Here is an 18050-nt window from a genome sequence, read left to right as displayed (position 1 = left end):
GTACTGTATGTAGGTTAATCTGTGAGCGCCCCTGGCCTCCGTCTCTCCCTCTATCTCAATCTAGTTCTAAGGATAGGCATAAAATAAAAGACAATAGTTCGTTGTATTCGTATATTCCACAAACATAACTATCTATACATATATATATATAACAATATAAACACAGTACAAAATGCAACGCTCGATGCGCCGACCTGAGGTAATCACACAAGTGCACATGTGCTCGTGTGCACGTGCGCACTATGCACTACTAAATGCACGTGCCGGTGTGCCGCGGGCAGACACACAACGACCCCGTAGCGTTGGCTCGTCTGTTCGTCAACCGACATTATTTTATTATCTTTAGTTTTGTCCATAAACAACATTTGAAAATAGTTAAAAATTAGTTACAAAAATCATTGATATATCAGTAACAAAAATATACACACAGTAAATCAATATTGTTGTCGCTGACCATGGTCTCGTGTAAAGCTGCCGTGCCTACGTATAGGTACCCACTTGACTCTTCTTAATTATATAATTTAATTATTATTCGTGAGCAGACGAGGATCTCGATGAACCATCGCCGGGCCATGAGCTCATGAGCACACGTGCCCGTCGTGCGCGTCACACAGGACACACAGCACAGACTACATTGTGGTACATAGTCCCCGAGGGGGCGGGACCTGCTCCGCCCCCGCAGGACTGAGTAGCTAACGTCCTCAGCGCTAACACCGTGCTACTAATTAATTCTAATCATTATATATACACTTAACATCGCCACGGGGTCGGCCCAGCCACCAGCCCGGGGGGCAGACGCGCGTCCCCGGGGGCAGTGCAGATCCGTCCTCAGGATAAACAGTCGAGGGACACATCCAGAAGGTCGGATGTTGTCCCGGTATAACGCCGCCACCCGGGCGATGCGACCCCGCGCTCGACAGGGCCGGGGGGCGGGGGGTCACATTGAAGGAGTTATTCAGGTGCTTGTGCAGATCAGACTAGGGTTTTTTTTTGGTTGAAAATGAGGAGGGATATTCTATCCCTTTCCCGCAGAAAGAGTATATACATGTGTATGTGGTTAGGTTAAGATTATAACGCGGTGGAACTCGATCCGAGCGCCGTCTCCAGACACAGACAGTCCAGCGCCGGAGCGAGGACACACAAAGGTGGCCTCAGAGACCTCAATGGAGTAAGCTGGGGCTCCAGCATGCAACGTGTAAGCTAATTATTTTCTAACAAATTCATATTTCAATATTTTCAACGAGCACCATATTCATCATCGTGAATTAACAATAGTGTTGTGTCAACAAGCGTATTGTTCGCCTGAATGTAAGCGTGCTCCTGGTCAGGGCCTGTAGAAGGGCGGTCCCCTGCTGACGCTGTAGGTGGACAGCGGGATGCCCTTGGTGCCGTACAGCGGCTCCGGAGCGTTCTCGTAGTCCACGTCATAGTAGATGTTGTTCTGGCTCTGGAACGTACCAGTGCTATCAGGGCGCGCCCTCGCGGCCGGCGGAGGGGAGCGCCGCGCGGAGGATGCAATACGTACTTGGAGGGTCCTGGCGCGGGACTTGGGGCGCGGCATCAGCAGGTCGGTCCGGTCCGGCAGCGGCCCGGATGACTCCGAGCCGGACGAGTCCACCGTCAGCGGCCCGCCGTACCCTGACCGAATTATAAATTATTCACAATTACAAATCGATCGTCTAAAGATCGCGCAGGGATCTGTTGTGAGTCGGCGACTCGAATACTGACCGTAGAGGTTGTGGTGCGAGGCGGCGGTGTTGGCCCGTGACGTCACCGTGTTCACGCCGTGGACTCCCATCCTGCACACACACACACACAGCTGAGCACGTGCTCACTGGACGACCACCCACACATGCCAGCGTGAGATGAGTCCGTACCCAATGTTCTAACGGCACGTCCATCGAAATCTTAAAACACGTATACTGTATTTAGTTGCAAGTGAAGCTCGTGTTCCGAGCGCCCACGGACACAACCATGTAGATGTCACCATCTACTTGGGAGACGTGAGGTGGGTTTTTTTCTCTAACTAAAACTGTAAGCTTATTGTCACTAAAATGTAATATTCAATTTCAGCAAATTCAAGCGCATGGACAACACGTCACTACGTCACACGTAACGGACTCATTCCCGATCCTGCGGACAGAATGGAAAGCAGTCGACGTCGCCCCAAACACGTCATCTCGGATCCTCCCGATCCACTAACGGTGCTTTTAGGTACCTCAAACACCGGTCATCGTTCTCGTCGAAACCGTCGCTTGCAACGAAGGGTTCGGTGAGTAAATTAAACACAGCCCACTGAGTTTCTCGCCGGATCTTCTCAGTGGGTCGCGTTTCCGATCCTCTGGTATATTCTGCTAGGGTTTGCGTAAGCAACGTCGTCAGGCTTGAGCCCCGTGAGCTCACCTACTAGTTAAGGTTACGCTGAAATAGCCTCTCAAGGCTATCAGCTTAGGTAGGGAAAAAAAAGTAACGAAGTGGTACCTGGGCAGCGGCACTGGGGGCAGCGCGGGGGGTAGCGTGGGGTAGGCGCCGAACATGGCGGAGGAGGGGCGCGTCGTCATGCTCTGCGGCTCCGGCTGCAACACAGGAGCGGTGCGCGGTCAGCACCACGACACCGGACCGCACCGGGTCGGGAACGAGCCGCTCACAAAATAATAACAAGTCGGAGAACTGGATTACTGGTGGTAGGACCTCTTGTGAGTCCGCGCGGGTAGGTACCACCACCCCGCCTATTTCTGCCGTGAAGCAGTAATGCGTTTCGGTTTGAAGGGTGGGGCAGCCATTGTAACTATATTTCATACCTTAGAACTTACATCTCAAGGTGGGTGGCGCATTTACGTTATAGTTGTCTAAGGGCTCCAGTTACCACTTAACACCAGGTGGGCTGTGGGTTCGTCTCCCCATCTAAGCTATAAAAAAAATAGAAATTTTTCGTATTCTGAGCACAATCTTTATTTTTTTCTCCTTTTTTGTTACAGTTTGCCACAGTTTATTTATCTATACAAATAAATAAAATTGGAGTGTCTATTTGTAATAATAAAATAAGCACTTTTTACTAAATACGTAAGTAAGTATACATTTTATATATTTTAGTAGTAGTATATATTTTATTTTTGTCTGCCTGTTTGTTCCGGCTAATCTCTGGAACGGCTGGACTGATTTTGACGAGACGAGACTGATAGGTAGCTGATGATACAAGGAGTAACTTAGGCTTTTTTTAGACTAGCTTCACCCTGCGGCGTCACCCGCCGTACGACAATAAGCGCGGGTAGCATCGCGGGACTCGGCTATAGGGCGGGTGGCTAGTTATATTATAAATGTACCAGCTGGTTCGCAACCTGTAGCCGTGTCGTCGGCGGCGCTGGGCGTTTGGGACCTCCAACAGAAACACTATGACAAGTAGTTTTGACCGACCTCTCCTCATGCTAACCTAACGTGGAGTTCTGGAGAGATCGACACAGGTAAAGACCGGGGGGTGTAGAGATCACGTCAGAGCTACACGTATGGTGGATGCATTAACACTTCCCGACTCGACTCCCAGAAAATGATCCGAGGGCTGGTACTCACGGCGTAGTGCGCAGCCATGGCCTCCGCGATCTGCGCCCACCGCAGCCGCTCCTCCAGCGTCACCTGCGGACCAGCCAACCTGTAGCTGCCTTCCTCACACGCGACCGTGCACACCAGGCAACTCGAACGCGACTACTGAAGCGACCACTGACGCGACTACTGACGCGGCTACTGACGCGACTACTGACGCAACCGTAACGCGGACTACTAAATACTGGGATCTCACTGGTGGTGGGACATCTTGTAAGTCCGCAGATGCCAGCACCCTACCTATTTCTGCCGTGAAGCAGTAATGCGTTTCGGTTTGAAGGACCCTTGCAGCCCTTGCACTGTTAAATTGAGACTTAAACCACATGTCGCAAGATGGGTGACGGCATTTACATTGTTGATGTCTATGAACTCCGGTGACCACTTAGGCGGACGGTGAGCTCGATTACCAATATAAGCAATTCAAAAAATATGTCTACAGGTATTCTTGTTACGGAAGTTAGCTATGGACATTACTTCGGCCAGATAATCAATGAGTCTCTACTGTCGGAAGGCAAAGTTAGTTAGGAGGTGAGAAGTGGTGGGGCGGAGTACCTGGTATGGCGGCTGTCCCACCGGCGGCGTCTTCACGGTGTTGGCGGTCATGTAGTTGAACACTGGGGAACCAACCGCCTTCTGCTCGCGGGACCACTTGCGGCTGTGGAGCAAGCACATGAGTGAGGCTCGGACGTGCCCCGCAGCACTACTCGCGGTTTTTATTAAGAAACAATACAACATGTTGCGCTTTTTCTGGACAAACAGTGGTCGCTGACAAACTGCCAGCAGCTGTAGAGTACATAAGCACCGACAAGGGAACACAGTGTCATCTCTGTTGCAGCAGATACACCCGGCGCTGCCCGGACCATATCATGTAATATAATAAAAAACTTGCTGTGTCAATCCATGCTGTGAACTATACTGGCGGTAGACATCATAGAACACAAGATATTTGACCAATGCCCGATTCAAGCTCGCTTAGATACAATTGCTTGCCGAACAACAACGTTATACAAGTGGACCGTCGGTCTACCGAGCAATATCATCCGCGCGGTGGAAGATCTTCCCTTTGTCGTAGTTATATCCCCAAACTATCTTTGTCTGAAATTTCACCCATATCCGTCAGTTATTTTTATAAAACCGTGTAAGAAACAGTCAAACGTAAAAACTTTCCCTTTGGATAGTGTCTTCGTGTACCAGCTGGTTACCCTCGTGCAATAAGCACCTGGATATGGGCCACGAATTTTATATAATGCGATCATGATTGAATGTGTATGTCCATTGCTAACTATTAAATAATGTATGATAACGGACACCTGCGTGTGTGATTGTCCCTTGTCCCCCCCCCATGGTCCCGTGTGAGTACCCAAGTGTATGATCACTGTGTGACTGATAATTATATTTTCCCCCGCGTAATTGTTACCTCCCTCCCATCCTACCATCTGTTTGTGTCACTTGTCGGCCGTCCCCAGACGTGCGCTTGTCTCGTGCCCACATGTGAGTGTCCGCTGCCCCCCGTGCCCCCGTGTGTGTACGCACCTCCAGGCGAGCAGCGCGGCGAGTGTGAGCGCGATGACGAGCGCGGCGGCGAGCGAGGCCCCCAGCGCCGCCCCCACCACGCCGCCGTCCACCTCGCAGCGCGACCCGTAGTACCCCGACCGGCAACTGCACATAGCATAGCGCTTACAGCGGGGCGGGCCAGGCTGTCGCCGAGTTCGGGACCGCCTCGTAACTGTGCGGTGGGAACTCTACGCACACTGAGAGTTGCCACAGTGAGAACTGACAACGGTGCTCTGGTGCCCCGACCCGCACACTGCGATGTGTAATTACCTATCCAAGGAGTTATCGGACAACGTAGAAGAGTGCAGAAGTCGCACGTGTAGAGAGAACGACACAAGTACCTTTATATTTAAACTTGTAATAGTAAAGCTCACGGTATACCTGCAGGTCGGCTGCCCTTGTCGATAGGCGCACTCCCCGCGATCGGAGCACAGGGAGGCGCCGCACTGCCGACACTCGCGCCCCTCCCCTGCAGGGTCCAGGGTCGTCTCCGGGCACGCACATCTGGAACAAATTGATGCATCACATGAGTGTCAAGACCCAACTCTTCTCTGCGGTTCTGCGGTGTTCCACGAACTCTATAAGATGTCTTTATCTACTTAATATAAATGTAATACAAGAAAGACTCACTTGAATCCGCCCCAGGTGTTGGTGCAGGTGGCGAGCTGGTGGCAGTCGTTCAACTCCGGAGACGAGCACTCGTCCAAATCTGTAATGGGATGGCGTTATTGAGATAATTGTGTGGGAGGGAAGGATACTGATCGTGGAGGAAGTGAAACGTAATCATTCTTATACAAAGGTTCTGGGGCGGTACGTTTACTACTGATTGGTTTTCTTCTAAGTACCACCATGCTCATGGAGTGGACGTACCACCACCACCTGTACTGCAACCTTTCCGCAACACTTCCACCGCGATGCAGTAATGCGTTCCGGTTTAATGATGGGGCAGCCGTTCTACAAAACGACTGACACTTAAATCGCAAGTCCCGAGGAGCGTGGCGCTCCGGTGGTCACTGTGCACCAGCTCGGTCAGGAGCACGCTCACTCATACAATCATTCACAATAATAATAGAAAGTGAAAAACTGAAGAACAGAATATCGAGTACCCGCAGTACGCGACTGGCACAGTATGAGGGTGTGGGGTACTCACCGTGCAGGGGCGGCACGCTGCCCGCGAGGGAGCGCACGTGGAGGGCGGAGGCTCCAAGGTTGTTGTTCCGTCTCCGCAGCACGCCCACCAGCTGCTTCTGTATCTCTGACCCCACCGCCGGACGGACAGACTCCGGGCTCTCTTGCATCTGCGGGAGACAGGAGAGATCACGACCGGTCCGTGCCGAGCGGGCGGCGGCGGCGCGCGCTTGGACTCACCAGGATGGTGTAGTTGACGAACACCGCGCGCTCGTCGTCGGTGTGCAGCGAGTTCACGGAGCCGCTCACGAACTCATCGGAGAACGGAGTCATCGAGAAGGCGGAGTCGATCTGGCAACAGGAGCGGACATCACACTTCGGTCACGGACGCCCTTAGTCTTGCGTTGGGACATTCAACTGTCTTCAACACAACCATACAAACTCAGCCAACACAAACAAAACAGTACTAACGGCTCTGAGCGCCTCGTAGCTGAGCTGCTGGTACAGCTCCGAGTCCTTGTCGGCCAGCTTCGGGTCCCACGTTATCTGGAACACAACGATGTCTTTCATCAGTACAGGTATCTTTGTACTTAAGCTATGTATTGCGCAGCTTTACACTTTCTCATCGCCCTTCCCGCCCGCGGTGCGCACCTTGGTGTCGTACATCCTGTCGATCCTGACGGCGAGCAGCAGGGCCGTGACCCTCCGGCAGGGGTCGCGGTGCACGCGTCTCCCGTAGCCGGCGCGACACCCGCAGCTAGAGATACCTGCGCACACCGGCCCCATTACCATCCAGCATGAAGCAAGACATATGACAGCACTCGGGGAGGAAATACTGGATGAAGAGTTCGTTCCTTTGAACCTTTGAAAATTTGAACTTAAACTTTGCTACAAGGTGAACATTGCTCCGAGGATAAGGGTCATGGCAGTAACTAGATAAGAATACCATGAACTTCATAGTGACGGGGGACGGGGATGTGAACTAACGCATGGACTCGCCACATTCCTTCACCGCCGAGCTGGGCGCCTTCTGTCGCTAAGCACAGCTTGTTGCGAGTCATTCATTTTGATGTTTTGTCTCAAAATTTAGCTTCAGTATTGCGATCTATACACCGGGTGTACACTGGAGCTATTGCCTTGTTCAGTGTACCAGCCCGTCACAGTTCACAGGTAACACAACTATGAGGGAGCGAGACGGACGATGTTGTTCTGCAACTTGACCCCCCACACAGGGAGGCTCCACGTTACAGAGGACGTACCTGCCTCGGTCCTGCAGCGTTCATTCTGGGCGAGGTCGCAGGTCGAGTCGTCGCCCACGATGCACGTGTCGATCCTGGAAGCCATCCATGCATGTGCATATTATTTATGACCAAAGAATTTCGACACGTGGATATGTTTTCACCCCGGTAAATAATGTGATAACCGACCTGACAGTGGGCTGTGGTCTCCTATATCCTTGAGGTCTATGCATCACCGGTCTTCTCACAGGAGGTGGTACGTCATCTGTGGGTATGGCCACTCCCGTGCCCAGTGTTGGAGAGTGTTGGTCGTGTTGAGCATGTTCTACCTTTGGTGTGTCAGGTCCGGGCGGCGGCTGGTGCGACGCGTGCGGCGGGGCTGGAAGCAAACATGTGCATTGTGCAGTATTGTTAGCACTATATTTTAACAACAAAAACACTCTCGATTGCAAACATACACTCAATAGCTTGTTGGCAATAATATATCTGAAACAATTACCAACCGCAATGAAAGTAACGCGATCTCACCGTTGGATAATCTGGCCACAGGTATTTCTAAACGAACAAAATGAGTATACGATGAAACAAAACATGAGCACCAGATCTGCGTACTCGCACACTCGTACACATACCAACTGAAGGTCCGCTGCGGTGCCTTCAAACAAACCCTCCAGACCCAACCTCCGCCCTCAGCGACAACGCAGCAAAGCAACGACAGTGACACGTCACCTAAGAACAGGATTGCATGTCTCCCGCATAGTGGAATCCTTACCTCCTCGTCTGACCAACCCCCACCCCTAGGAAGGTAAGGTCAGCCACTGGCGGATCGGCTATCAAGTATTACCCAACTACGGCATATTGTGTCACACCAACTTGTAGAGAAAGAGTAAAGTTTGACTTAGCGAACTTACCAGACATCGGCAGCGTATGCACCCTGGTGGGCGCGAGGTGCGCGTCCGGGGTCGAGCTGTCGAAGAGATTGAGGTAGGTCCTCTTCCCGTCGATGGACACGAACCCTTGCGAGCCGGAAGCCGACACTATGATGTCTTGTTCGCCGTGCGGTGACAGGTTTACCGTCTCTATGTGGACTGTTAACATTTCATGAGCTCAGAACACAATAAGTGAAATGATGCATTCAGTGCATTCAGCTGCGGCCTAGCTTTTAGTAATGTCTATAAGCGATGGTATAACTATCTGTCGTAATTCAGTCAAGAGCTATCAGCTCCAACCCCATACATAAAATACCATGTTTTAGAACTTTTCTTATATATCTTATATGACAGAACCATTATTAAAACAATGCGAGCAAATTATAATTAAATAAAGTTACTGACCGGAGCCTCCCTTCTCCCCCGGTCCCTGTACTGCGGAGACGGTCACGTCGAAGATCTCCCCGTAGCCGGGCAGGCGAGTGTCGTGCGCCGTGACCACGGGCGCGTCCTGGCGGTGAGGTCGCCCGTGCGGCTTGAACTCCGGGTCGTCCAGGACTATGCCCGGCCGAGGACGGTACGGGTGGTAATGTATATCTCGGGAAGCTGAATATTAAACACAAAACACATTAGGTAAAACTCTCCACTAACTAGTCCCCGCCACATTGCTGCGCGTACCTATTAGAGAAGTTAGTGGAACACTCGGAACAGAAGTAGAGGAAGTATTAGTATTTCCACTTACGAGGTATCGGCTGAGAATTGATGGATGAGCTCTCTATACTGGCACTGGAGACCGGCACGGCGGGCGCGTGCGACGGCAGGCCCTCGGTGGGCGTCGGAGCTATCACCGAGGAACTAGTCACAAAGGGCACCGAAGACTGTACTATTTGATCGAATGCCGTCTCGTTCTTACTCGTTTTGTTACCTATCTTCTCATCGATTTTGTGTTTTTTGTCTTTTTCGATCACAGTAATTTCCTTTTTTTTATCTTTCTCTTGTTTTATCGGTTTCTCTGTTTTAGGCACCTCCGAACTCGTGGTAGCTTTTTCAGTTGTTGTCGTTCTCTCTGTAGTTGCTTTCTCCGTGGTGGTAGTAGGTTGTTCTGTGGTGGTGATCTGCTCTGTAGTGGTCGGCTTCTCTGTGGTCGTTGTCGTGCTAGTCGTCGTGGAAGCTTCTGTCGTTGTCGTTGTCGAAGTGGTCGTGGTGCTCGTGCTGCTAGTAGTTTCGGGAGCATCTGGTTTCGTCTCCTCTTTATAACTCTCGGTTGTATTAAGATCAGGAAGAGTGAACGTGATCTCATCTTGGCTGATATTATTCTGTAGTGTCGTATCGTTATCTGGTGTAGTGAGATCTTCTTGAGACAGTTCACCGATGAGGTCCTGAGGTATTTGCACCGGTTTGTAAGCTGGGAGGTTCGGGTTTGGTTTTCTGTTGGGCGGACGAGGACGCGGTCTCTGCCACGGCGGCATGGGGCGGCGGATCCCGGGGCGATTCATTGGAGGCACAATTTGATCGGGTAAATTGACCCCATGGTGAGGCCGGTCGAAAGGGTATGGAGGCGGAATCTTAGTGGGTGCAAACGGATGCGGGGGAGGCGTGATCATCAACTTGTCAAAGTCCGGGGGCAGGTCGGAGATGCGCGGCGGGCCACGGTTGTTAATCCTCGACGCCATAGGTCTACCGGGACGCCCGTTCAGCAGTTGAGAATTGGCCTGGACGTTCACGTTCCCGTTCAGGAGTTTGACTATACCGGTAATTATGTTCTGGATCTCCGTGTTCTGCCTCGCCTCGTCCTTAGGGCTGATGGTCGCGAGGATCGGTTGCACTGCAGTGGGCCGGATCCTGGGTCCCGAGGGCGCCAGTGCACGCGCCTTGGGGACCCGCTGCCCTTCCCCCGGAAACTTGAACTCTAGTCTGTCCCCGAAGCCCTCGGAAGACAAGATTACGTCATCATCGCTGTAGTAATAGTCTACAGTCTTAGTCGGATGTATATCATAATATTTTCTTTTGTTGTGTATTTCTAATTCGTTGTCTATTTCATTGTTGGAGGAGGGAATGCTATCTACATTGATAGACCTCGATTCCCTGCCGACGGGGTCGGCGGAGCGGGCCACGATAATGTGGTCATCTTGTTCACCGTCGACGACGTGTGGATCGGACGCGGCCTCGTACTCTTCATACCGGCTGGGTTCTATCGTGAAGGGCACGCGCTCGAGTTGACTCGTCTGCAGCAGCGCGCCCCGCGGCACGTTCTCCACGGCTTCTGACTTTGGTGACAGCTGTGATACTGTGTACGACTCCTCGTAGCCTGAAAAGTAAAAAGTACAACATGATAATGTATGTATGTACACCTCGAGCTGTGAACACAAGCATTATATTTTGTTTTATTACAAGTTTTATTCTGTTGAAATATTATAATACTAGCTTTTGCCTGCGACTCCGTCCGCGTGGAATAGTTACTTTGGCATAACGCTAAATTTTACCCCCCACTTCATTCACGTAGAAAGTAAAAATATTTTGAAACATTCTTTGTTGGTGCTCCACTTTTATTGGTCTTACCGTGATGTTATATAGTTTATAGCCTTAATCAATAAATAAGCTATCTAACACTGAAAGAATTTTCAAATCGGACCAGTAGTTCCTGAGATTAGCGCGTTCAAACAAACAAACAAACAAACAAACTCTTCAGCTTTATAATATTAGTATAGATAGACTTGTCACTTGACGCTGGTCAATCACTAAAAACGTAGTTAAATGGTAAGTTAATGCAATGAACCTTAGCTCATGCAGTATTTCACTTGTGTTGCTGGTTGTGAGCGCCGAATGTGATTGTGAGAGTTAAAACGTACACAAACCAGATGCCAAATTGTTTCTCAGGTTCCTTCTCCGGAACCTAGCATCGGATGGAATAGCTTGGTTGCTCAAAGTTGACAGTGAGAGTCCGTGTAATGGTGTTGCGTTGGATGAAATGGTTTGAGTACGTAATTACTCATAGAACGAACATGAGTGAACACGTGAGACCCTACAGAGCCGACTCTTCCTCGCTATGAAACTATCATCGTTTATGATTAAAAAAGCAAAAATAGATAACAGACTATAAAACAAAACAAAAACACGCTTCTGTAGCTGAACTAAAGAGAAGATAATATATATTTATTTTTATCGCCTTTACAGGCATTTTTTTATTTTTTATTGCTTAGATGGGCGCACGAGCTCACAGCCCACCTGATGTTAAGTGGTTACTGGAGCCCATATATATCTACAACGTAAATGCGCCACCCACTTTGAGATATAAGTTCTAAGGTCTCAGTATAGTTACAACGCCTGCCCCACCCTTCAACCGAAACTCACTACTGCTTCACGGCAGAAATAGGCAGGGTGGTGGTACTTACCCGCACGAACTCACAAGAGGTCCTACCACCAGTCGTGCATACGGCCCACCTGATGGTAAACGGTTACCGTCGCTCATGGACGTCTGCAATATCGGGCACAGAGCCAAGCCGCTGCCTACTATTAAATTAATTAATTCTATAGGTTTACAAAATTATGATAGAGTAATAAATTATGATAGAGAAAAAATCATTTTATGGTAAAAAAGTGCGGGGCGCCTTTTAAATAATAATAACAATAAATAAGTGGGAACAAATCACGCGCGTTCATCCGGCCCCAAATTAGGATTCCCTGTGTTGTGGGTACCAGAGACTGACATACATATATTACTTATATGTGATTAAATATATACATACATATATAGAATCATACGAATATTTGCCCGACGCGGGAACCGAACCCACGCCCCTCGGCACAACAGGCAAGCCCGTTAACTACTGGATCACCGAGTCACTCAAAAGCTTAAGGTATAATGACTGTACTTTTACAATTCATTATCTTTCTATAAAATACTTATTATTATTGACATCTACCGTCCCACGCATTTTTATGATAAAATATGAAAAATATACCATGAGAACTCCTCGTATGGGAAGTTGAAATAGCATTCAAATTCCTGTACATAGCATCTTTGTATATTCGAAAACTATGGTATATTGTTCCTAAAGAAGTACATTCAATTTATCTGTTTTCATTATTATTTGTGGCACATACCTTCCTAACCAGGTGACACTTTACCAAACTTGCATACGTTCCGTCATGACCTATGCAAGTGTAGTGTTCGCTCACGCGGCCCGAATCCACATTAGGTCTTTCCAGGTCATTCGATCCCGTTTCTGCAGGATAGATGTCGGAGTACCGTGGTATGTGAGGAATGTCGATCATCACGAGGACCTCCAATTGGAATCGATACATAAGTATCTAAAAACAAGGTTAGAACGCCTCTTCGAAAAAGCGGCGCAACCCTGACGACCGGGCAACGCAAAGCCGCTCTCATCCTGAGCATGTCCTATTGAATCCCCCGGAACCACTCTCGTAGTTTTTATTTTTATTATTGAAGTATTACTGGTGGCCCGGAGGCGTTTCCAGTTTCACCAGGACAGGTGGGCGAGCAAAGCTCAGCCAGGAAGGGTAGGATTTGCTTGGGCGAGCAAAGCTCAGCCAGGAAGGGTAGGATTTGCTAACAGCTGTCTGAGTGCCTATGAAGGATACCTAACAACTCAAGACTAGTTGCTTCGCGAATGAATCTACTACTGAATCGGAATCGCGACCCGCTGAGAAGACCCGGCGAGAGCTCACATCGTCACCGTTCTCGTCGAATTCCACGAAGACTTGGACGTGCAACCTAGCCCATAGACACAGCCCACTGAGTTTCTGGGCGGATCTTCTCAGTGGGTCGCGATTCCGGGCTAGCGTTAGTAAGTTTTCGGCTTATATTTTAAGATTCCATCACAAGTCTCCCCAAGGTTCAACGGCCGTAAGACGTCAGACGTTGGTATGGAGAACAATGGGCCGACAGTAACGAAGTGACAGGTCGATTCTTACTTTCACTACTGTTCGAGCTATATCTTGCGCGTCGTTATGTCTTACCTAATTCATTTTCTTCATCTTCAGTTATTCTTTTTACAAACAGAACAAATATGAGATAAGTATTATGTATATGACAATATTACATAGTATTATTACAACTTGTTGCATATATAGGTACGTCTTGGTATCGTTGGGTTGTCTATGGACATTTAGTCCAAGACTCGCACGTGACAATACTATTGTTAGTAGGTACGTCAAATTCATAAAGTATATTTCAGTAGATATGTAAGACACGGTTCCGTGATGTTTATTGAACTATCGACATGATATAACAAATAATACATAGATCTCGCAGAGAGATGAGGCGGAAGCTGCGTGCGTCACTTCAAGGACGGGTCATTCCCCGAGGCCCACCTACGGACCGTGACTGAGGCGTTTTGAGATACTTTGAGATCACATTAAGTTCGTGAATCGAGAGACGGGGCTCGGTGAGGGTGGCGTCGCGCGGCCTGGTCGCTCGGCTGCGGGTAGTTACATACTCGCGCCATGTCTAAGCAGCAGTACAGTATCTTGTAACGTTGTCTGTGCAAGTAAAATGACAGAGATCTGCCGTCAGGCACGCTTCCTGCGCAATTATATTATTATCTTTTTTTTTATGATAGATGGATGGACGAGCTCACAACCCACCTAGTGCTAAGTGGTTATTGGAGCCCATAGACAACTACAACGTAAATGCCGCCACCCGTCTTGTCTCATAAGGTCTCAGTATAGTTACAACGGCTGCCCCACCCTTCAAACCGAAACCCATTACTGCTTCATGTCATAAATAAGCAGGGTGGTGGTACCTACCCGTGCGGACTCACAAGAGGTCCTACCACCAGATTATATAGGTAGGTACTAGTTGTATATTAAGGCGAATGGTGATTAGAAATTTATCTGTTGCTTTACAGGTTATATAAGTCTGAGTGGAATGTCTAGACTAGACATTACATAATGCTTTGGCGACAATTTAGAAACCGATTCTATTTAAATAACGACTAATTGCTATTAATTCAAGTCGAATGTGCATTACATCAATTTTCCTAACGAACACTCTCACTTGAGAATTTGGACCACTGAATTTCTCGCCGGATCTTCTCGTGGGTCGCGTTTCCGATCCGGTGGTAGATTCCGCGAAGCACTGCTCTTGCTAGGGCTAATGTTAGCAATACTTCCGGTTTGAGCCCCATGAGCTCACCTACATGTTAGGATGAAGTTGAAATAGCCTCTCAAAGCTATCAGCATAGGTAGGAAAAAAAGAGAATTTAAGCGTAGTCATTAAGTTATTCCGTATAAATTAATATTTGCGTAGCGAGTTGCACATACCGTTAACAGCCTGGATGAATATAAGGAGCAGCACCGCGTTGTATTCTCTCGTCCGCCATTTTGTGTTCGCGGCGGCCATCTTGTGTAGGCGGTATTCTATGCGACGCACTGCACATCCGTCCGGGCACTCTCACATTATTCAACACAACTCGATTGTTATTATTATTATTTATTTGTTTGTATTCTTCACATTTGGTAGCTGTGTCCTCTGGATGTGGCTCGATTCCAACTTATTGTACCTGGAAGAAATAAATTATAACTTAATTGGCGTATGCAGTTGGAATTTACTACAAATTTTAATAGAAACATCTACAACTTTATGAAGGCTACGGTTAAGCAACGTTTCCCCTAAGAAAAGGCGACGCGGTGGTGTGGGGTGGGGTGAGGTGCGGGGCGATGGTATAAAGAAGATGAAGGGATCATTTCGGATAATTTCTTAGCGTACCCCCCTTTTACCACACGATGCAAAACACAGTCAGAGCCAAACGTGGCCTAACTGACTTCGTAAATTCAGAGGTCCCAATTAATCCGTGAGAATATAATTATCAACGAACGGTCCTCTTCTGTATGGAATAATGCTTTATTGTACACAAAAAAAAATACGAAATATTAAATACAAAAAAATACAATTGGCGGTCTTATCCATATTATCATTTTTCATAAAAATAAGAATATAAATTATAATAAGACATGACTTAAATGTCTTAGTTACCAGGTCATAAAATCCCTTTAAAAAAAAATAAGTATGCCTTTCGAGTTAATCCGACGTTTTGAAGGGGTCAAAATGATGTTCAAAGATTCCGTTACATACTAACATACGTATGAAGCTAATAAAAGCGTATTAAAATAGGCTATTACAGAGCCATTTATTAAAGTTTTATTTAAAACTACCGACCCGCCATTGCTTCTTTTTATTTATTTTTATTTATTTTATTATTATTTGTGGTCATAGTTTAACAAAGATTAATAAGCTAATATTAATAAATGTATGACTATGTCCTGCTAGTAAAGCGTACAAATATTAGGTGTAAGTCTACATAAAAATAAAAAATAAAACTTAAATTATTCTACTTTATCATCTTAATTATCTAAAGTTATCGTCTAAATATTCTGACATACTATAGTAAGCCTTATCTATTAAAAATCAAATGGAAATAGTAATTTGGGAGCCCTGTACCAGAGATGGGAACAGTACTCCACGCGAGGTGGAGCCTATACTTTGTGAAGTACAAGTCAGTACCGCTTCACTCTGTTGAGGACTCCCAACATGTTGCTGAATATCACTCCAGATATCGACTCGAAAAATCTTAATACCGATGTGAGGTTGGGCGGCTACTTGCAATTGTTGCGCCACAATGGAGGAGACATTCTTCGCGGTGAGCGCGCATACTGTGTTTTCATTATAATTATATAAATTCAACTAACATCCTTCAGCATCCTCCACTTCTGACACAATGAATATGAATGTCATTGTCATGTCATTCATACGCAGAATGAAAATCGTGTTGGAGCCCATGAAACCCTACGGAATGGCAGCGTTAGTGGACATCGTTGGCGGCGCTGGCGCTTGTACACGCTACTTGCACGATGACGTGTGCCCAGGACGCGTGGTAGCTTAGTGGCAGGAATTAGCAGCCGGCACCACGAACCCGTGCAGACTCGCCACGTCAATGTTTTGATATTTAACTACAAGTCTAATATATATGTCAATCTATACTAATCTATACTAATATTATAAAGAGGAAAGATTTGTTTGTTTGTTTGTATTGAATAGGCTCCGAAACTACTGAACCGATTTTAAAAATTCTTTCACTGTTTGGAAGCTGTACTATCCCTGAGTGACATAGGCTATAATCTTTTTTTTAAATTAGGGATCCTTGCTAAAACTCCAATAATGTAACGCAAGGTGTAAAAAAATTATCTATAGTTTACATCGCGTGCGAAAACTATTGACGATAGAATAAAGTAATCTACACATATAAATAAAATTGGAGTGTCTGTTTGTAATATTGAGATAACCGCTTTTTACTACATGCATATGAATATACATACGGTATATACACCAAAATAACATTTTTTACAATTTTTGTCTATCTGTCTGTTTGTTCCGGCTAATCTCTGGAACGGCTGGACCGATTTTGACGAGACTTTCACTGATAGGTATCTGATGGTATAAGGAGTAACTTAGGCTACTTTTTTTAGACTAGCTTGGCCCCGCGGCGTCGCCTGCGGTACGAAAATTACCGCGGGTAGCATCGCGGGCCTCAGCTATCAATAATAAAATTTAATGTTTCCGAAGCGAAGTGAGGGCGGGTCGCGAGTAGATCATAAAGTATTTTTTAATCATTTTAATTCTAAGAAAATGATTTACTCAAAGACAGTCTGTATTGAACCATCACTGTTAACCACTCAATAATAAGTGGGTACAGTCCCTCACGTGTGGGCTGGGAACACGTACCAGTGTTGGCTATTGTATAATATGTATTATGATAATTCTGACATACATTGTCTTAGCACTACTGTTATAATGTGCTGTGTAGACAATAGTTTACTAATGGCGGTGCCAATGGTGGCGGCGGTGACACGCGCACGTACACACAGACAGGCAGGCAGGTGTCGCCTGCATACAGAATGCGACGTGTACCTTATTAGATCGAGTACGTACGTGTGTGGAATGTAATTGTGTTCAAATCATTTCATAATACAATCATATTCAAAATTTCGATCTATTTATGCTATAGTGAAATTTTAAGGTAAACCCTGTATCAATTGTAAATGAACAGGCGCGTAATGGCCATAAAATCAGATCTAATTTTACAAAAATTGCTATTGCACGGATCTATGTGAAGTTAAATTGTTTGTTTCGCCAAATTATTTAAGAAATGTTTTCTTTAATGCTGTCGCATAGATACAATAATGCATTCACAAATGAATACCTTAGACACAATGACAACACTAAATGTCCTAGAGTGAACGTGGTAAGACGTCGTCTCGTCCGGGCACGCGGCGCGTCTTCAGTGTGTTCAGTGTGAGTTTATTAACGTTCTCGATAACGTAAAAGTAACTGAAATTTATATGCAGTAGAAACAGCGCCCCTAGCGGTAAACGTAGGCAAACGTTCCAACTCCATACAAATGTGAGTTAACTTTTACGCTATCGAGAACGTTAAAAAACTCACACTAAGCGCCCTGATTTCAGTGGCGTCGACACGTTTTGCTTCAAATTGTATACCACGCATCGAGCAGACGGTGGACTCCGTTAGAACTCCCTTTTCATTGGTGGTAGGACCTCTTGTGAGTCCGCGCGGGTCGGTACCACC

General features: G+C 47.1%; 1 protein-coding gene across 1 annotated transcript in view; it reads right to left on the bottom strand.

Moving 5' to 3' along the window:
• Positions 1 to 97: 97 nt before the first annotated feature.
• Positions 98 to 18050, bottom strand: part of LOC101738867 (uncharacterized) — a 35072-nt gene continuing 17119 nt past the window's right edge. Inside the window, exons 2-20 of the mRNA XM_038016780.2 lie at positions 14732 to 14970; positions 9189 to 10754; positions 8852 to 9052; positions 8429 to 8605; positions 7707 to 7896; positions 7539 to 7612; positions 6931 to 7046; positions 6751 to 6825; positions 6520 to 6630; positions 6302 to 6449; positions 5782 to 5860; positions 5533 to 5655; positions 5131 to 5256; positions 4150 to 4252; positions 3568 to 3630; positions 2482 to 2576; positions 1729 to 1799; positions 1526 to 1638; positions 98 to 1447 (exon numbers count right to left, since the gene is read on the bottom strand). Coding sequence (XP_037872708.1) covers positions 1325 to 1447; positions 1526 to 1638; positions 1729 to 1799; positions 2482 to 2576; positions 3568 to 3630; positions 4150 to 4252; positions 5131 to 5256; positions 5533 to 5655; positions 5782 to 5860; positions 6302 to 6449; positions 6520 to 6630; positions 6751 to 6825; positions 6931 to 7046; positions 7539 to 7612; positions 7707 to 7896; positions 8429 to 8605; positions 8852 to 9052; positions 9189 to 10754; positions 14732 to 14810 — 3633 coding nt within the window. The 5' untranslated portion in view covers positions 14811 to 14970 and the 3' untranslated portion in view covers positions 98 to 1324. The remainder of the gene's footprint in view (positions 1448 to 1525; positions 1639 to 1728; positions 1800 to 2481; positions 2577 to 3567; positions 3631 to 4149; positions 4253 to 5130; positions 5257 to 5532; positions 5656 to 5781; positions 5861 to 6301; positions 6450 to 6519; positions 6631 to 6750; positions 6826 to 6930; positions 7047 to 7538; positions 7613 to 7706; positions 7897 to 8428; positions 8606 to 8851; positions 9053 to 9188; positions 10755 to 14731; positions 14971 to 18050) is intronic.

Source organism: Bombyx mori, chromosome 2 (assembly GCF_030269925.1).
Source record: "Bombyx mori chromosome 2, ASM3026992v2".
NCBI lineage: Eukaryota > Metazoa > Arthropoda > Insecta > Lepidoptera > Bombycidae > Bombyx > Bombyx mori.
Note: the sequence above shows the minus strand (reverse complement) of the source record. Positions and strands in the feature narration are given on the sequence as shown.